This window comes from Oncorhynchus kisutch, unplaced genomic scaffold (assembly GCF_002021735.2).
Source record: "Oncorhynchus kisutch isolate 150728-3 unplaced genomic scaffold, Okis_V2 scaffold1199, whole genome shotgun sequence".
Taxonomy (NCBI): Eukaryota; Metazoa; Chordata; class Actinopteri; order Salmoniformes; family Salmonidae; genus Oncorhynchus; species Oncorhynchus kisutch.
Genome location: NW_022263144.1, coordinates 33621 through 54302, shown reverse-complemented (window position 1 = coordinate 54302; position 20682 = coordinate 33621). Strand labels below are relative to the sequence as shown.

Genomic DNA, 20682 nt, shown 5'->3' with positions numbered 1-20682 from the left:
CGTCGTTGTAAATAAGGATTTGTTCTAACTTGGCCAGCTTCGTCCTGGTTTGGCCGGGGTAGGCCGTCGTTGTAAATAAGGATTTGTTCTAACTTGGCCAGCGTCGTCCGGGTTTGGCCGGGGTAGGCCGTCGTTGTAAATAAGGATTTGTTCTAACTTGCCTGGTTAAATAAAGATGACATTTTTTTTACATAAAAAAATGAGAGGAGGAATGCCGCCACCTGTCAGAAGACAATCCAGACCTCTAACTAATGGAATCTACTTCCTTTACTTTTGTAATGCTTCTTTATGAGTCCTTCTCCCTACTACATATCCACTACTGAAGGCCTCTAACTAATGGAATCTACTTCCTTTACTTTTGTAATGCTTCTTTATGAGTCCTTCTCCCTACTACATATCCACTACTGAAGGCCTCTAACTAATGGAATCTACTTCCTTTACTTTTGTAATGCTTCTTTATGAGTCCTTCTCCCTACTACATATCCACTACAGAAGGCCTCTAACTAATGGAATCTACTTCCTTTACTTTTGTAATACTTCTTTATGAGTCCTTCTCCCTACTACATATCCACTACAGAAGGCCTCTAACTAATGGAATCTACTTCCTTTACTTTTGTAATGCTTCTTTATGAGTCCTTCTCCCTACTACATATCCACTACTGAAGGCCTCTAACTAATGCTTCTTTATGAGTCCTTCTCCCTACTACATATCCACTACTGAAGGCCTCTAACTAATGCTTCTTTATGAGTCCTTCTCCCTACTACATATCCACTACTGAAGGCCTCTAACTAATGCTTCTTTATGAGTCCTTCTCCCTACTACATATCCACTACTGAAGGCCTCTAACTAATGCTTCTTTATGAGTCCTTCTCCCTACTACATATCCACTACTGAAGGCCTCTAGCTACAAAGTCTTTGCAAGTTAAGCAGCAAATATACCTATCTAGCAGCATTAATGCATGAATTATCTTGGCACAAGAGTGCACAGCAGCATTCACACCTAAGGGATACATGAACTGTTTATAAGTTTGTAATAGTAGAAAATCTATGTAACTATAGTAACAATACATTTGGTAGGGTGTTCGCTGGGCAGAGAGCACTGGACTGAACCTTCAGAGGGAGGTTAGAGGGAGGGCAGAGGGAGGTTAGAGGGAGGTCAGAGGGAGGTTAGAGAGACTAGTAGCATTGGTGGTGGTCGAACCATAGTGGAACATGGGGCCGATAGAAGGCTCAGAGGTCAAGGGTCAGGGAGTGAGGGGTCATAGAGGGACTGAGGGAGGAATCAGTTAGCCCAGGGAGTTATGCTTCTTCAGGCTGTCTGAGCGCCTCACTCTGTCCTCCGGGGTATTTCTGTACCAGCTCCTGACAGACAGACTTAGATTGACAGACAGAGAGAGGGGAGAGATGGGGTGATTTTTATTCATTATAAATTATAGTTGTATTTTTTTATTTTGTATGCATTAAGGAATTAAAGAAGAAGGGCAGAGAAATAAAGGGAGGGGGAGAAGTAGAGAAATGTTGGAGACTGTACTCACCCCTGTCGGTTTAGCTGACCTGGGACAGAGGCATTCTGACCCTGACTTGTCTTCAGGATCCTGAGAGTGATGAGGTGAGAAATACAGAAAGGGCAGATAGATAGTGTACCACTGACCTGTACTGACACCGAAAACACTTTCCCCTATCTGGAGGATAACTGTTTCATATGTAGTTTTTTTTTTATATAGAAAGAAAGTAAGAGATGTGAAGTATAGGAGACAGTAAGAGATGTGAAGTATAGGAGACAGTAAGAGATGTGAAGTATAGGAGACAGTAAGAGATGTGAAGTATAGGAGACAGTAAGAGATGTGAAGTATAGGAGACAGTAAGAGATGTGAAGTATAGGAGACAGTAAGAGATGTGAAGTATAGGAGACAGTAAGAGATGTGAATTATAGGAGACAGTAAGAGATGTGAAGTATAGGAGACAGTAAGAGATGTGAAGTATAGGAGACAGTAAGAGATGTGAATTATAGGAGACAGTAAGAGATGTGAAGTATAGGAGACAGTAAGAGATGTGAAGTATAGGAGACAGTAAGAGATGTGAAGTATAGGAGACAGTAAGAGATGTGAAGTATAGGAGACAGTAAGAGATGTGAAGTATAGGAGACAGTAAGAGATGTGAAGTATAGGAGACAGTAAGAGATGTGAAGTATAGGAGACAGTAAGACAGAGTGCCTTGCGAAAGTATTCGGCCCCCTTTGCGACCTTTTGCCACATTTCAGGCTTCAAACATAAAGATATAAAACGGTATTTTTTTGTGAAGAATCAACAACAAGTGGGACACAATCATGAAGTGGAACGACATTTATTGGATATTTCTAACTTTTTTAACAAATCAAAAACTGAAAAATTGGGCGTGCAAAATTATTCAGCCCCCTTAAGTTAATACTTTGTAGCGCCACCTTTTGCTGCGATTACACCTGTAAGTCGCTTGGGGTATGTCTCTATCAGTTTTGCACATCGAGAGACTGAATTTTTTCCCCATTCCTCCTTGCAAAACAGCTCGAGCTCAGTGAGGTTGGATGGAGAGCATTTGTGAACAGCAGTTTTCAGTTCTTTCCATAGATTCTCGATTGGATTCAGGTCTGGACTTTGACTTGGCCATTCTAACACCTGGATATGTTTATTTTTGAACCATTCCATTGTAGATTTTGCTTTATGTTTTGGATCATTGTCTTGTTGGAAGACAAATCTCCATCCCAGTCTCAGGTCTTTTGCAGACTCCATCAGGTTTTCTACCAGAATGGTCCTGTATTTGGCTCTATCCATCTTCCCATCAATTTGAACCATCTTCCCTGTCCCTGCTGAAGAAAAGCAGGCCCAAACCATGATGCTGCCACCACCATGTTTGACAGTGGGGATGGTGGGTTCAGGGTGATGAGCTGTGTTGCTTTTACGCCAAACATAACGTTTTGCATTGTTGCCAAAAAGTTCAATTTTGGTTTCATCTGACCAGAGCACCTTCTTCCACATGTTTGGTGTGTCTCCCAGGTGGCTTGTGGCAAACTTTAAACAACACTTTTTATGGATATCTTTAAGAAATGGCTTTCTTCTTGCCACTCTTCCATAAAGGCCAGATTTGTGCAATATACGACTGATTGTTGTCCTATGGACAGAGTCTCCCACCTCAGCTGTAGATCTCTGCAGTTCATCCAGAGTGATCATGGGCCTCTTGGCTGCATCTCTGATCAGTCTTCTCCTTGTATGAGCTGAAAGTTTAGAGGGACGGCCAGGTCTTGGTAGATTTGCAGTGGTCTGATACTCCTTCCATTTCAATATTATCGCTTGCACAGTGCTCCTTGGGATGTTTAAAGCTTGGGAAATCTTTTTGTATCCAAATCCGGCTTTAAACTTCTTCACAACAGTATCTCGGACCTGCCTGGTGTGTTCCTTGTTCTTCATGATGCTCTCTGCGCTTTTAACGGACCTCTGAGACTATCACAGTGCAGGTGCATTTATACGGAGACTTGATTACACACATGTGGATTGTATTTATCATCATTAGTCATTTAGGTCAACATTGGATCATTCAGAGATCCTCACTGAACTTCTGGAGAGAGTTTGCTGCACTGAAAGTAAAGGGGCTGAATAATTTTGCACGCCCAATTTTTCAGTTTTTGATTTGTTAAAAAAGTTTGAAATATCCAATAAATGTCGTTCCACTTCATGATTGTGTCCCACTTGTTGTTGATTCTACACAAAAAAATACAGTTTTATATCTTTATGTTTGAAGCCTGAAATGTGGCAAAAGGTCGCAAAGTTCAAGGGGGCCAAATACTTTCGCAAGGCACTGTATGTGAAGTATAGGTGACAGTAAGAGATGTGAAATATAAGAGACAGTAAGAGTTGTGAAGTATAGGAGACAGTAAAGAGATGTGAAGTATAGGAGACAGTAAGAGATGTGACATATAGGAGACAGTAAGATATGTGAAGTATAGGAGACAGTAAGAGATGTGACGTATAGGAGACAGTAAGATATGTGATGTATAGGAGACAGTAAGAGTTGTGAAGTATAGGAGACAGTCAGAGATATGAAGTATAGGAGACAATAAGAGACGTGAAGTATAGGAGACAGTAAGTATGTGCAGTCAGTAGGGGGCAGCACTGTTCTGTACCTGTTAGTGGGAGGGCTCTTTGGCTTCTTCTGTACTTTCCTGGCTTGTCCTGGAGACTCACCCACCCTGAGAGAACAGAACCATACACATCAGAATAATTATGCTTTTATCTCAATAATGTCAGCCAAATAAATATATTTGTGATATGTTATCATAGTCTGATCTCCTGGTACAAATCTGAATAAGGCATCTGGTTTGATTACAGATCCATCATCTAACCAGTCCCACAGGACTCAACCCCCTCACCTCTTCTTCCTGTCCAGTGACCTCTGTGTGGCAGCAGACAGCACTCTGTCATTAGGACTCCTGGCTTTCTCCTATCGACCACACACAACAGACACACACACACACAGCCAGCAGATTGTCAGATACAGTTACACATCAGAATCATCAACAGTATGTTTTAGGCCAGGGTCTGTATGTTTTAGGTCAGGGTCAGTAAGTTTTAGGCCAGGGTCAGTATGTTTTAGGCCAGGGTCAGTAAGTTTTAGGCCAGGGTCAGTATGTTTTAGGCCAGGGTCAGTAAGTTTTTAGCCAGGGTTAGTATGTTTTAGGCCAGGGTCAGTATGTTTTAGGCCAGGGTCAGTATGTATTAGGCCAGGGTCAGTAAGTATTAGGCCAGGGTCAGTAAGTTTTAGGCCAGGGTAATAACATGTTTTTAGCCAGGGTTAGTATGTTTTTAGCCAGGGTTAGTATGTTTTAGGCCAGGGTTAGTATGTTTTAGGCCAGGGTTAGTATGTGTTTAGCCAGGGTCAGTATGTTTTAGGCCAGGGTCAGTATGTTTTAGGCCAGGGTCAGTATGTTTTAGGCCAGGGTCAGTATGTTTTAGGCCAGAGTAAACATGTTTTTAGCCAGGGTCAATATGTTTTAGGCCAGGGTCAGTACGTATTAGGCCAGGGTCAGTAAGTATTAGGCCAGGGTAAGTAAGTATTAGGCCAGGGTAAGTAAGTATTAGGCCAGGGTCAGTTTGTTTTAGGCTAGGGTCGGTATGTATTAGGCCAGGGTCAGTAAGTATTAGGCCAGGGTCAGTAAGTATTAGGCCATGGTCAGTAAGTATTAGGCCAGGGTCAGTAAGTATTAGGCCAGGGTCAGTATGTATTAGACCAGGGTCAGTAAGTATTAGGCCAGGGTCAGTAAGTATTAGGCCAGGGTCAGTAAGTATTAGGCCAGGGTCAGTATGTATTAGGCCAGGGTCAGTATGTATTAGGCCAGGGTCAGTATGTATTAGGCCAGGGTCAGTAAGTATTAGGCCAGGGACAGTAAGTATTAGGCCAGGGTCAGACAGAGATTGTGTTACAGATGAATCAAGGTTTTTCCATGCAGCTCATATGTTGACGGACAACAGAGAGGAAGGAGCGTCTTTTGCGTATGTTTTTATCCATCAAAAGTTTAACTAATCTCTACTTTTGATGAAATTAATGATGAAATCATTCAAATGAACGATTGATAAAATCGGACGTTTTCATTTTAAGATTTTGAGAAATGTTTATTGTTTAAAGAAATTATGAAAGAGATTGGTGTGTTTCTTCGCTATCTAATCATGGCATTTAATGACAGACGTGTTATTTGTTTGAAATCTCACTGGATGGTTTCATTTCAGAGACAAATAATAATGTGGGTTTTTTTCAAAACACTATTTGGGGTGGCAGGTAGCCTAGTGGTTAGAGACAGGTAGCCTAGTGGTTAGAGACAGGTAGCCTAGTGGTTAGAGACAGGTAGCCTAGTTGTTAGAGACAGGTAGCCTAGTGGTTAGAGACAGGTAGCCTATTGGTTAGAGACAGGTAGCCTAGTGGTTAGAGGCAGGTAGCCTAGTGGTTAGAGACAGGTAGCCTAGTGGTTAGAGACAGGTAGCCTATTGGTTAGAGGCAGGTAGCCTAGTGGTTAGAGACAGGTAGCCTAGTGGTTAGAGGCAGGTAGCCTAGTGGTTAGAGGCAGGTAGCCTAGTGGTTAGAGACAGGTAGCCTAGTGGTTAGAGACAGGTAGCCTAGTGGTTAGAGACAGGTAGCCTAGTGGTTAGAGACAGGTAGCCTAGTGGTTAGAGACAGGTAGCCTAGTGGTTAGAGACAGGTAGCCTAGTGGTTAGAGACAGGTAGCCTAGTGGTTAGAGACAGGTAGCCTAGTGGTTAGAGACAGGTAGCCTATTGGTTAGAGACAGGTAGCCTAGTGGTTAGAGACAGGTAGCCTAGTGGTTAGAGATAGGTAGCCTAGTGGTTAGAGACAGGTAGCCTAGTGGTTAGAGACAGGTAGTCTATTGGTTAGAGACAGGTAGCCTAGTGGTTAGAGACAGGTAGCCTAGTGGTTAGAGACAGGTAGTCTAGTGGTTAGAGACAGGTAGCCTAGTGGTTAGAGACAGGTAGCCTAGTGGTTAGAGACAGGTAGCCTAGTGGTTAGAGACAGGTAGCCTAGTGGTTAGAGACAGGTAGCCTAGTGGTTAGAGACAGGTAGCCTAGTGGTTAGAGACAGGTAGCCTAGTGGTTAGAAACAGGTAGCCTAGTGGTTAGAGACAGGTAGCCTAGTGGTTAGAGACAGGTAGCCTAGTGGTTAGAGACATGTAGCCTAGTGGTTAGAGACATGTAGCCTAGTGGTTAGAGACAGGTAGCCTAGTGGTTAGAGACAGGTAGCCTATTGGTTAGAGACAGGTAGCCTAGTGTTAGAGACAGGTAGCCTAGTGGTTAGAGATAGGTAGCCTAGTGGTTAGAGACAGGTAGCCTAGTGGTTAGAGACATGTAGCCTAGTGGTTAGAGACATGTAGCCTAGTGGTTAGAGACAGGTAGCCTAGTGGTTAGAGACAGGTAGCCTATTGGTTAGAGACAGGTAGCCTAGTGTTAGAGACAGGTAGCCTAGTGGTTAGAGATAGGTAGCCTAGTGGTTAGAGACAGGTAGCCTAGTGGTTAGAGACAGGTAGTCTATTGGTTAGAGACAGGTAGCCTAGTGGTTAGAGACAGGTAGCCTAGTGGTTAGAGACAGGTAGCCTAGTGGTTAGAGACAGGTAGCCTAGTGGTTAGAGACAGGTATCCTATTGGTTAGAGACAGGTAGCCTAGTGGATAGAGACAGGTAGCCTAGTGGTTAGAGACAGGTAGCCTAGTGGTTTGAGACAGGTAGCCTAGTGGTTAGAGACAGGTAGCCTAGTGGTTAGAGACAGGTAGCCTAGTGGTTAGAGACAGGTAGCCTAGTGGTTAGAGACAGGTAGCCTAGTGGTTAGAGACAGGTAGCCTAGTGGTTAGAGACAGGTAGCCTAGTGGTTAGAGACAGGTAGCCTAGTGGTTAGAGACAGGTAACCTAGTGGTTAGAGACATGTAGCCTAGTGGTTAGAGACAGGTAGTCTAGTGGTTAGAGACATGTAGCCTAGTGGTTAGAGACATGTAGCCTAGTGGTTAGAGACATGTAGCCTAGTGGTTAGAGGCAGGTAGCCTAGTGGTTATAAAGGCACGTAGCCTAGTGGTTAGAGGCAGGTAGCCTAGTGGTTAGAGCGTTGGACTAGTAACCGAAAGGTTGCTAGATCGAATCCCTGAGCTGACAAGGTAAAATCTGTCATTCTGCCCCTGAACAAGGCAGTTAACCCGCTGTTCCTAGGCCGTCATTGTAAATAAGAATTTGTTCTTAAATTACTTGCCTGGTTAAATAAAAGAATATCTGCCTTACTCTCAGATAATGAATACTGCTAGATTATACACAACCAAATGTAACAAATATTATTTTTTTTATAAAGAACTGTACCAGTGATACATTTGTGACATCCAAATTTAAAAACATTTATGAGATCTGTATGTAAAGCATTTACATTTGACATTTTCGTCATTTAGCAGATGCTCTTATCCAGAGTGACTTACAGTTAGTGCCTTCATCTTAAGATAGCTAGTCACAGTCAAATATACAGTATACGAACATTGCATTCCAGTTAAACAATTAAACATGGATATATAGTGTATAGTATTAGCACACTTAAAATATATGAATTAAAAATTGTGAAGGTAACTAAAAGTTATCATTTGTGGTGAAAAAACACAAATGTGAAAAATTGTGGATATAGCGTTTTGGAAATAAACTTAATTTGTCTCCAAGCTGCGGCCTTAGGGTCAAGCTAGGCTCTGCTTTAAAAAGTTAAATCATGTTTTATCTAAGGTCACTTTTCTAAGGGACTTTACACTTGTTTTTGTGATTTATTACTGTGAGAGTGACAAAGTTAAGTCCTTCTGTTATGATTGGCCTATTTGTGTGACTGACAGTTAAAAGTCCCGCTCAGTGTGTTGTGGTTGGTCCAAGTCTGTGATTGAAAGGTGAAATGTCCAGTCAGGTTACCATTTCTCGTAGCTTCTTCTCTGTGCGGACCTCTCTGTCCAGCTGCAGCAGAGCCAGCCTCTCCTCCAGGGGCATCTCAAAGAAGATGTCATGGATGTCATATCGAGCCGCACGCAACTGAAGGAGGGGACACACATACAATATAATCAATACTCGTAGTCATCCGGTTCCACTTTCTGTGTGTGTGTGTGTGTGTGTGTGTGTGTGTGTTTGTCTCTCTCTCTCTCTGAGTGTTACCTGTGCCCTGACTCTCTCCTGCAGAGACAGGTCCTGTGCTGAGATGGATCCTCTCTTCTGTGGAGCTTCAGTCTGGAACGAGCAGATGAACTCTTGTGTGTCCTAAAACCATACCATTGAAATGATTAATTAATAAAGGTGATCGTCTTTAAATCAGTCAAAGTCCAATATGACTGTGTTTCAGTTCCATTATGATTCAGTTTCTATTCCCCTACATACCTACACTGTATAGTAGTATATACATCTACACTGTGTATACGTGTGTGTTTCTGTGTGCAGATATAAGAGTGCTCTCACCTGAATGGTCTGTCGCAGCTGTTTCACCTTCTCTGTCTGGAGCAGTCTGCGGGTGAGGAACCCACAACTGATGGCTCCCAGACGACACAGCGCCCTCTGCTGTTCAACTGTCACAACCTGAGTGAGGACCAGTAGCATAGTACAGGACTAGACACATGGAAATCAACTTACACTCAGTCAAGAGAAGATTGTTTTATCATACAATATATTTAATATAATACAATGAAACACACATATACATCGAACATGATTCTGGAAATGGAGACACAAGAGGTAGCACCAACAGTTGGAAACCACACACATATACTGTATGTAGAAGCACACGCATGCACACAAACACACAAGCACCTGACTGAGCCTTCCTCGGGGCTTGCTGGCCCCCCAGGTGGGCCCCCACAGGTAGACAGGAGGCTGCATGGAGGGAGAGGGAGCACTAGAGCTCAGTGGAGAGGAGAAACCTGGAGAGAGGGAGGGGAAAGAAACCTTTTACACATTACATTCACACAGAAACTGGTAAATAGGCAATAAACAACTCACGTTACCAAGATGGCTTTACATTTCTAAGACCTACAGGGGAACCATTGTTGTAGTATATACATTTATTGTGTCAACAGTTAGGTCTGTATTTTATCGATGAATTTGCACATAAAAAATCAAATACATTATGAAGATGAGAATTAAAAGACAAAAGAAATGTACAAGTTGAGGAGAGGTAAAAAACAAACACCCTAAGGGTTTTGTAAAGCACCTCCCTATTTCAAATAGTAATAGAAAAAATAGTTATATTTCCCCATGCTTCAACCCAATGACATCTACCTAGGTAATGGTTTGTGTGTGTGAGTTATTCTTCCATGCCACTGTCCACCTACCCATGCTGTGTACACTGTGTCTAGGTGACCTATCAGTAGCACTCAGGGTGGGGCTAAGGCCAGGACAGGAAGGGCTGAGTCCACCATCCCCATTCAGGAGCCGGCCACACCCCTGCTCTCTCAGCCTCTTCCCCTTCTCATCCAGCTCCTAATAAAGACACAGAGAAACACACACACACACACACACACACACACACACACACACACACACACACACACACACACACACACACACACACACACACACACACACACACACACACACACACACACACACACACACACACACACACACACACACACACACACACACACACACACAGGAGCGTTGTCCCGTGACGGATGTGTAGTAGTGAGGATTGAACAGTCACTTCTCTACAGCAGCCAAACAAAACACTTTGAGATATTCAAACTTATGGACCTTAAAGCCACATTCTGGGATTCAAAAACACTTGTTTTGGTATACAGCTGAGGGGTGGGGCTAGGGACATGTAACCCCTCTCAAATTCATACTACACAGAGCTCTAGATGCAAGGACTGACAGACCATGACATCCATGAAACAGCTTCCCAAATCCCAGACTGTAGCTTTAAAGTTAAATTATCTGTGTGACATTCTGTCTGCAAACACTATACTGTATATAATATCACAAACTAGAAAGGAATGCTGATAGTTGTGGAAGAATAGTGACAAATGTGGCTTTTGATACATTGAGCAGGGTCAACATGCTATGGTTCCATGTCCTGACCTGACAAAGGCGCTGTTGTTCTCTCTTCTGTTCAGCCATGAGAAGAGACATCTGCAGGGCATGCTCCTCCTCCAGACGCCTCTGCATCTCCTCCAGAGCACTCACACGTCGCTGGGTCTCCTCTGAAACACACACACAACAAAAAAAGAAAAGACACATAAACGCACGGCCGGTCGTACACATACAAGTGCACATACCACACACAGACACACATGCATGAACGCACACACACACACAATTATTTTCAATGATTGCACGAAAAGTAGTGGACTTTACATTCAAGAGAAATTAATCACAGAGTACTCAGTACAGACTGAGTTTTCTTCATAACACTCTCTTATATCATACACACTACGTTACAACGATCTCTCTCTCTCACCTGTCTTACTGTCCTGCTCCTCTAAGGAAGAGCTGGGTGTGATCCGTCCATCATGGGGCCCCTGAGGCCCCTCAGGATCCAGCCTCATCTGGCAAGGAGAGAGGTCAGGGGTCAAGGGTCTCACGTGGGGCCTTAGCAGCATTGCCGAGGGGTTCTCCACCTCATAGGACTGATTCAGGGGGACCGCGGGGCTCCTACGGCTTGGGGCCAAACGAGGCACTCCCCCCATGAAGCGCGGGAGCCTCTCCTGGCTGTGGTCCATGCCAGGTCCTGAGGCAGAATGGGAGGAGTGGAGCTGGCTGTCTAGGGTGTGGCAGCGCCGGCGAAACCCGGAGCTGATGATGTCATGATGCCCATGTGAACCAGTTCCGGAGGTACTGACTGGGCTGCAGCTCTTCTCCTGGACCGGGCTGGTGCCACACTGGCTGCCACGACAACTACTACCGTCACTGACGCCTGACCCCCGTTCCGGTGACCTCATCACCCCTGTCGCCATGACAACAGTGCTCTCCTGGTGCCTCCCCACTAGCCCTCTGGGGATGAGGTCGGCCGAGCCAATGGGGAAGGAGATCAGGATGTTACCAGTGGACACTGGACGTGGTCGGCGGTGGTGGGGGCGGGGACTCATGCTGGGTTCAGGGCTGGGCAGGAGGGTGTAAGGGTCGGGGAGGCCAGATGAGAGGCAGCTAACCCGAGAGTCATACGGGTCACACACAGCCTGGTACTGGGCTTGCGCTTGGGCAGGATACTGACTCTGGTGCTGGATGTGGGCCTGGGTCTGAGGTGGATTTAGCGGACTGTGGCGCAGGCTGTACCCCTGTTCAGGTTTCATCTCTCCCAGAGGACTGCGGCTCTCGTTCTCCTTGTCAGAGAGGCTCTCCGCAGACGGGGTGGTGGAAGTGACCCTGCCGATGACCTTTGACCCCCTCTGGGCCTGCTCTCTCTCCACATACTCCCTCGACCTCCTCAGAAGGCTCTGGAAACTCACATCCTGACCGCCCCCTATCTCCTCCTCTCCCCTCCTCATCTCCTCCTCTACCTCCCACCTCTCCTCCTCTACCTGCTTCTCTCTCTCCTCTTCCCTGTACCCATTCAGGACTATGGGGGACTCAGGTGGAGGGGTGGTGGGCCGATCCGTAATGTGTAGCCCAACCACACCACCGCCCCTGGGTAGCCCAGGGGAGTCTGTCACCAGGGTGTAGCCAATCACTGTCTCAGGTTTTGGGGAAAGGCAATATGGCAGAGTTGGTAGATCCATTTTACCCTCCATCTCTGGTACTTTGTCCACCTGTAGTAAGAGAGGCAGAGAGAAGAGGGGAATTAACACAAATAATCAGATATGGGCTGCGTCCAAAAAAGCACCCTTTTCCCTTTATAAAAAGCACCCTTTTCCCTTTATAACAAGCACCCTTTTCCCTTTATAACAAGCACCCTTTCCCTTTATAACAAGCACCCTTTTCCCTTTATAACAAGCACCCTTTTCCCTTTATAACAAGCACCCTTTTCCCTTTATAACAAGCACCCTTTTCCCTTTATAACAAGCACCCTTTTCTCTTTACAACAAGCACCCTTTTCCCTTTATAACAAGCACCCTTTTCCCTTTATAACAAGCACCCTTCCCTTTATAACAAGCACCCTTTTCCCTTTATAACAAGCACCCTTCCCTTTATAACAAGCACCCTTTTCCCTTTATAACAAGCACCCTTCCCTTTATAACAAGCACCCTTTTCCCTTTATAACAAGCACCCTTTTCCCTTTATAACAAGCACCCTTCCCTTTATAACAAGCACCCTTTTCCCTTTATAACAAGCACCCTTTATAACAAGCACCCTTTATAACAAGCACCCTTCTCCCTTTATAACAAGCACCCTTTTCCCTTTATAACAAGCACCCTTTTCTCTTTACAACAAGCACCCTTTTCTCTTTACAACAAGCACCCTTTATAACAAGCACCCTTCTCCCTTTATAACAAGCACCCTTTATAACAAGCACCCTTTATAACAAGCACCCTTCTCCCTTTATAAAAAGCACCCTTCTCCCTTTATAACAAGCACCCTTTATAACAAGCACCCTTTTCCCTTTATAACAAGCACCCTTCTCCCTTTATAAAAAGCACCCTTCTCCCTTTATAACTACCCAAGAAGACTCAAGGCTGTAATCGCTGCCAAAGGTGCTTCAACAAAGTACTGAGTAAAGGGTCTGAATACTTATGTAAATGTGATTTGCAAACATTACCCCAAAACTATTTCTGCTTTGTCATTATGGGGTATTATGTGTAGATTGATGTCGGGAAAATCAATTTAATCCATTTTAGAATAAAGCTGTAACGGAACAAAATGTGGAAAAAGTCAAGAGGTCTGAATACTTTCCGAATGTACTGTATGTGTATATTATGTGTGTGTGAGCAAATCAGTGAGTGTTTGTATGTGTGTTGGAGTATCAGTGAGTGTTTGTATGTGTGTTGGAGTATCAGTGAGTGTTTGTATGTGTGTTGGAGTATCAGTGAGTGTTTGTATGTGTGTTGGAGTATCAGTGAGTGTTTGTATGTGTGTTGGAGTATCAGTGAGTGTTTGTATGTGTGTTGGAGTATCAGTGAGTGTTTGTATGTGTGTTGGAGTATCAGTGAGTGTTTGTATGTGTGTTGGAGTATCAGTGAGTGTTTGTATGTGTGTTGGAGTATCAGTGTGTGTAGTGTGTAGGGCCCTGTGAGTGTGTAGGGCCCTGTGAGTGTGTAGGGCCCTGTGAGTGTGTAGGGCCCTGTGAGTGTGTAGGGCCCTGTGAGTATGTAGGGCCCTGTGAGTGTGTAGGGCCCTGTGAGAGTGTAGGGCCCTGTGAGAGTGTAGGGCCCTGTGAGTGTATAGGGCCCTGTGAGTGTGTAGGGCCCTGTGAGTGTGTAGGGCCCTGTGAGTGTGTAGGGCCCTGTGAGAGTGTAGGGCCCTGTGAGAGTGTAGGGCCCTGTGAGAGTGTAGGGCCCTGTGAGTGTGTAGGGCCCTGTGAGTGTGTAGGGCCCTGTGAGTGTGTAGGGCCCTGTGAGTGTGTAGGGCCCTGTGAGTGTGTAGGGCCCTGTGAGAGTGTAGGGCCCTGTGAGTGTGTAGGGCCCTGTGAGTGTGTAGGGCCCTGTGAGTGTGTAGGGCCCTGTGAGTGTGTAGGGCCCTGTGAGAGTGTAGGGCCCTGTGAGAGTGTAGGGCCCTGTGAGAGTGTAGGGCCCTGTGAGAGTGTAGGGCCCTGTGAGTGTGTAGGGCCCTGTGAGTGTGTAGGGCCCTGTGAGTGTGTAGGGCCCTGTGAGTGTGTAGGGCCCTGTGAGTGTGTAGGGCCCTGTGAGAGTGTAGGGCCCTGTGAGTGTGTAGGGCCCTGTGAGTGTGTAGGGCCCTGTGAGTGTGTAGGGCCCTGTGAGTGTGTAGGGCCCTGTGAGTGTGCATAGTCAGTGCAAAAATAAGAATAAAATACAAAGGTCAACTCAGATAGTCCGTGTAGCCATTTTGTTAGATAGTGTATTTTGTTGTTCAGAAACCTGTTGGTGTCAGACTTGATGCACCAGTACCGCTTGCCATGCGGAAGCAGAGAGAACAGTCTATTGCAGGGTTCCCCTAGCTGGTGGTTTACTTGGCCCCCAAAATTTCTGAGCAAAAAAAATTGTTTGTTGAATTTTCATTGTTGGAGATTTTTTTTTAACTGTAAAAACACAAGGAAATCAGCTCCAAGTGATTTTAATATGGGAAATCTGTTCCCACAACCATCCAGCTAATCTAGTTGATGATCCTTGGTCTACGGCTTGGGTGGTTGGAGTCTTTGGGAAATGGTTGTCTGAGACTGACCTGAGCACTGTCCAGGATGTCCTGAACCCTGGCCAGCAGGCTGCTGCTGCGTAGTGCCTGTCTGTCCACCTCCAGCTGGGCAGCCCTCTGTCTGTACTGGGACATCTCGCTGCGCTGCTCCACACTCAGCTGAGGATGGATCACAATAAACACACACAGTCAGAGAGACACACACACAAACAAGAATACATACATAGTCAGATAAAGACAAACACAGATAGGCGCGCATGTACCAACACACATTCTCGCCTGGGTCTCTCGGAATCCATGTGACAATGTTTATATTACACTTAGCACATTTTTTTCTATCTAGAACCTTAAAGGGTTCTTCGACTGTCCCTATATGTTACATCTGCTCCTGCCACGCCCTATACTTCTCAGCCTGTGTCTCCCTAACCTGCCACCTCTTCCTCTCTGTGTGTGTGTGTGATTGTGTGGTCGGAGACAGGTGTGCTGGAGGCAGACCAGAACCCCACCAGCTGCAACCCATTCCATATTCAAGACCTCTACAAATATTCATGCCTGCCACTTTCACTTACCTGCCACCGTTTTCCTCTCCGCTACAGTTCTGCACGCTCTGACTCTGGCCCCTGTCTCCAGTCCCGCGTCTTGTCAATCCTGCTACTCTGTCCTGGACCCCCCCCCCCCCCCACTCCACTGCATCCTTGGATTCCTCTCCGGAACCGCTTACCCAGTCCCAACTCCCCTCGCTCCAGCCTCAGCCGCCGCACCTGGCTTCCTGCAACCCACCCGAGCTTCCCCTGGCCTGCACCCCATGTTCCCCGTTTGTTCAAATAAATACCTTGGTTACCTCATCCCAGTCTCCTCGTCTGAGTCTGCTCTTGGGTTCACCCGTTCCACTCCGCGTGACACTATAGGATAACCATTTGAAGAACATTTTGGGTTCCATGTAGAACCCCCAAAAGGATTCTACCTGGAACCAAAAAGGTCTCCTATGGGGACAGCTGAAGAACCCTTTTGCAACCCTTTTTTTCTAAGAGTGTAGGATACTTCTTCCTTAGAACACAACAGTCAAGTTCTGGAATGTGGCACAGAGCCAGAGTAGGCCTAATGACCTTCCCTCTAATCAGCTCTCAAATCTCTCTCTCTCTCTCTCCAATTCAATGGGCTTTATTGGCATGGGAAACGTATGTTTACATTGCCAAATTAAGTTAAATAAACAATAAAAATGAACAGTCAACATTACACTCAACAAAAGCTCCAAAGGAATAGAGACATTTCAAATGTTATATTATGTCTATATACAGTGTTATAACGATGTTCAAATAGTTAAAGTACATAAGTGAAAATAAATAAACATAAATATGAGTTGTATTTACAATGGTGTTTGTTCTTCACTGGTTGCCCATTTCTTGTGGCAACAGGTCACAAATCTTGCTGCGGTGATGTATTTTACCTAATAGATATGGGAGTTTATCCAAATTTGATTTATTTTCAAATTCTTTGTGGGTCTGTGTAATCTGAGGGAAGTATGTGTCTCTATGGTCATACATTTGGCAGGAGGAATGCAGCTCAGTTTCCACCTCATCTCCTGCACACGTACGCACAGATGCACACACACAAACCCACAAGGCATGCACAAACACACACCCCTCTCTATCCCCACTCTCACAAACAGCTCCTCCCAGTAAACTTAATCAGGCAGCAGTAAGACAACATGGATCAGACAACACCCCCACCCCGGTGGGGACAAGTAACATTTCTTAGGGGACATAATGATGCTCTCCTCTCCCTGCCAAAGAGGGATACTTTTTCCAATAAAACTAAGTTCATGAAGTGGTCATACATTGATTCAGACTGATGCTAATATTGAGTTTTATTGGTAAGATGTGTGTGTCATATCCAGTGATGACTAAAAGGGCAATCTGTAGTTGCATCAATTTTTGGACTTAAATTAATTTTTATGTACCTATTGTTTCTTGAAGAATATAACTTATGAGTTTAGTTCAACTATAGCACCCCATCAGAACCCCACAAATAAGCTTGTAAACAAAGTAAATGTAAACAAACACTATATAGCCTCAAAACATGGTTAAAACTACACTTTTTATATCATGGATGGTCAGCCTTGTCTGTCTATGAATTTGAGAGTGGGTACATTTCTCAAGCCCCATCCCCATATTTGGACCAAAACAGGGACAGGGAATATGGTTTGAACCATTGATTGCCCTTCAATACTCTGGGATTTAACTAAATAAACAATGACGTGTTTTTTATGGTGACTCTTTCTCTAAGACATGTGAATTACAAAATGTTTAAGCCAGATATTTGTTGTGTGTGTGTGGGCATAATGGTGTGTGTCCACTCAATGCCCATTGCTCACAATGCTACATTATAAACCAAAGGATCATTGCATTTGGTTACCATGCAACTTGATAGTTACAAAACCGCAGACAGGAGAATACCCACACATACACAAACTCTCCTGGGGAACCATGTTGTTGTCATGGGAGAAAGCAAAGTCAACCCCATCACAACAAACTACGCTCACTGGGCTGAATCCTAATTGGATATAAGTATGCTTAACTTAACTCAAACATTTGTGCACCTTTTATGCGGAAGGTTGGAATTACATGCATGGATAATATCTATGATTAGGATTTAGCCCACAATATATACAATGTACTTAAGGGATAATCAACAAGGGGCATGAGTCCTATGGAAAACAACGAACGACGTGGAAGGTGTGTTCCACGACACACTAGTGGAGTGGGACTAACCTTCCAAGGAGTGACATTATTGTTCTTAGAACGCATAGCACCTTGATAATGATCCCTTTTATCCCAAGGCTATAAAATAACACATTTGCCGCTTGAAATGTATTCATTTGCTGGTACAAATGGGTTCAACATTCACTGAAGTAGATAGCAAGTTTACTAGACAGCTACCGTAGTTGCTTTGGTAACCAAGCAAACAGCCTTGCTAGTTTAGCTAACCAAACCATCAGTCCTAGCTTGATGTTATGAACATCGAAATCAACAATGCCAATAATGATTGAAATTTCAAAGAGCTTGTAAGAACTGAAGGCATTGAATTCTACCGTGCTGATATACTGTTCTTTATAGGGAGATAATGCACGCTCTAGAATGCCTTTCAAGGAGTTTTCAACAATGCCATGGTATACATCTACAGTACATCCAATGCTGGGGAGGAATTGGAAAGAAGACACTGTAATATCCTGGAATTCACAAACAGAAAAACACATTTGAACATGTTAAAACTTTGATACAACTTTGATTTCACTTTGATACAACTCCATTCCCACCCCTGACCTTATGTTATATCTATATCTATACAGCTCTCCGCACCTCCTGCCCTTTCCCCCAGACTATGTCCTTACCAAGGGGGAGAGCACAGCCCTTCCATGGAAGTGGATGAAGGAGAGAGCTTCCACAGGACCAGTTGGCTCACAACCTGTCTGTTGGCCTTGGCTCTTCCCCTGGCTCTCCGTCTGCAGTCTGGCCAGGCTCCGCAGACAGAAGTCCTCGTAACTCTCCATGTCCTTGTTTGGGCTCCAGCCTCTCAAAACTGCTGCTTACAACAGAGACAGTCAGAAGAACAGTCATGGAGCGGTACAGTAGCCAACGAGAGAGACACAGTCAGAAGAACAGTCATGGAGCGGTACAGTAGCCAACGAGAGAGACACAGTCAGAAGAACAGTCATGGAGCGGTACAGTAGCCAATGAGAGAGACACAGTCAGAAGAACAGTCATGGAGCGGTACAGTAGCCAACGAGAGAGACACAGTCAGAAGAACAGTCATGGAGCGGTACAGTAGCCAACGAGAGAGACACAGTCAGAAGAACAGTCATGGAGCGGTACAGTAGCCAATGAGAGAGACACAGTCAGAAGAACAGTCATGGAGCGGTACAGTAGCCAACGAGAGAGACACAGTCAGAAGAACAGTCATTGAGCGGTACAGTAGCCAACGAGAGAGACACAGTCAGAAGAACAGTCATAGAGCGGTACAGTATCAACGAGAGAGACACAGTCAGAAGAACAGTCATGGAGCGGTACAGTAGCAACGAGAGAGACACAGTCAGAAGAACAGTCATAGAGTGGTACAGTAGCAACGAGAGAGACACAGTCAGAAGAACAGTCATGGAGCGGTACAGTAGCAACGAGAGAGACACAGTCAGAAGAACAGTCATGAAGCTGTACAGTAGCCAACGAGAGAGACACAGTCAGAAGAACAGTCATGAAGCTGTACAGTAGCCAACGAGAGAGACACAGTCAGAAGAACAGTCATGAAGCAGTACAGTAGCCAATGAGAGAGACACAGTCAGAAGAACAGTCATTGAGCGGTACAGTAGCCAACGAGAGAGACACAGTCAGAAGAACAGTCATGAAGCTGTACAGTAGCCAACGAGAGAGACACAGTCAGAAGAACAGTCATTGAGCGGTACAGTAGCCAACGAGAGAGACACAGTCAGAAGAACAGTCATGGAGCGGTACAGTAGCCAACGAGAGAGACACAGTCAGAAGAACAGTCATAGAGCGGTACAGTAGCCAACGACGGAGGGTATTTGACAAGACACTGGAGCCAGGTGATCAAGCCTGTAGGCTAAATGTCTACACAACAAGAAGCTCTGCAGTGTGTGTGAACCATGAAGGCCTGAGGTTAGGCACTATCTGCTGTCAAGCTATGAACAACTGGAAGAGCCAGACAAACAAACACAAGGAGGGCTCTGTCTTTAGTCACTGTATATCTCACACAATCATCACATTCCACTCATGCTATTCTATTCTGAGAGGCATGATGAAGAATCATGTTTCTGATCAATGTGATTGCTTTTAAGGGAATGCTTGTCAGCAAAGACAATGAAGGTGCACAGGCACACAAGCACACACATACACAATATTTTATTTAAACCTGTAGTTAACCCACATTGATTGAGAATTAATGAGATCCCCGTTATCAAATAATTAAGCAGCCGGATTGAATGCCCCGCTGACCCAATATCTCGACCAGAATAAATATGGTCAGATAATTACCGCAACACCCGTTCCATTTTCCTGATAATGTGGTTATTTCATGGATGAATAGATTTAATGAAAAGTCACCTGGGTCAGTGTGTGAATATCCTGTCTTATTATTGGTTCCCCCAGAGTAGGTAAATAACAGCCACGGCTAGTGGAAGACACAGTAGCACTGTACGGTGTTATAGTCCACTCATTAACGTTACATGGCATGATACAAATTACAGTCAAGCGCATCTAGACTACACTTTGATACATTATAGCAGAATAGTCTGGCTGGCAAACAGTGCATCCTCAATACATTTTGCGGCATGGTAATAGTATTTGACTCGTGAAGCAAGCCATGCTTCTACAGCTGTGCCCAGCAGTGGCTGACTGACAGCGGGTTTTGTCCGTGCCCATCCCTCTCCTCTTACCCTGATTTTCTAGCGTGACATCCACAACCAATGGCTCCGTGTATCTCTTTTCTTCCCCTAAATACAAAGTTGAAGACAAATGAATATCTCCTGGCGTCGTTTGTCTTATGGTTTCTGTTGCTTATAGAATTTCAGAATCGTGAATTTCTCTTTTCTGTTTCAGGTTTGCCTCAAATGGTCCTCATCACATCGACCTCTTCCGGTCGCAACAGCGCCTCCTAGCAACATAATTTAGGCCCAGTTCCATTTCTAACCCCAGCACCTTCATTTGCCCTAGCCTCAGCCTCCAATGTTGAAAGGCGTAATGTGATTTTAATAAGAAGCAATATGATGATGGCGCCACCAGGCCTAAATTGAGCCCAAATAGGAAATCCTGTCATATCCTTTTTGCAATAGACACCAAAGGGGGAGATCATAAATAGGCATTTGGGACGGAAATGGAACATCATCATTTTATTTTTTACATT

At 44.8% G+C, this 20682-nt stretch overlaps 1 protein-coding gene across 1 annotated transcript; it reads right to left on the bottom strand.

Moving 5' to 3' along the window:
- Window positions 1-245: 245 nt before the first annotated feature.
- On the bottom strand, window positions 246-20422 carry LOC109877045 (centriolar coiled-coil protein of 110 kDa). The gene is made up of 14 exons (XM_031817917.1): window positions 20216-20422; window positions 18161-18351; window positions 14800-14928; window positions 10985-12272; window positions 10606-10727; window positions 9858-10005; window positions 9337-9446; window positions 8989-9105; window positions 8692-8793; window positions 8455-8571; window positions 4401-4471; window positions 4155-4220; window positions 1537-1596; window positions 246-1375 (listed from the first exon to the last, which is right to left on the bottom strand). Exons 2-14 carry the CDS (start codon window positions 18317-18319, stop codon window positions 1288-1290), a joined length of 2577 nt encoding a protein of 858 aa, XP_031673777.1. The 5' UTR covers window positions 18320-18351; window positions 20216-20422; the 3' UTR covers window positions 246-1287.
- Between the last annotated feature and the right edge of the window lie 260 nt (window positions 20423-20682).

What these genes read in the sequence shown, in the direction of transcription:
- LOC109877045 (XM_031817917.1), bottom strand. Translation starts at nt 18,319, where the DNA reads ATGGAGAGTTACGAGGACTTCTGTCTGCGGAGCCTGGCCAGACTGCAG. An exon ending in ACACAGTGTACACAGCATGG is followed by an intron (nt 9,447 to 9,857) that starts GTAGGTGGACAG and finishes CCCTCTCTCCAG; the next exon opens with GTTTCTCCTCTCCACTGAGC. An exon ending in GGTCAGCTAAACCGACAGGG is followed by an intron (nt 1,376 to 1,536) that starts GTGAGTACAGTC and finishes TGTCAATCTAAG; the next exon opens with TCTGTCTGTCAGGAGCTGGT.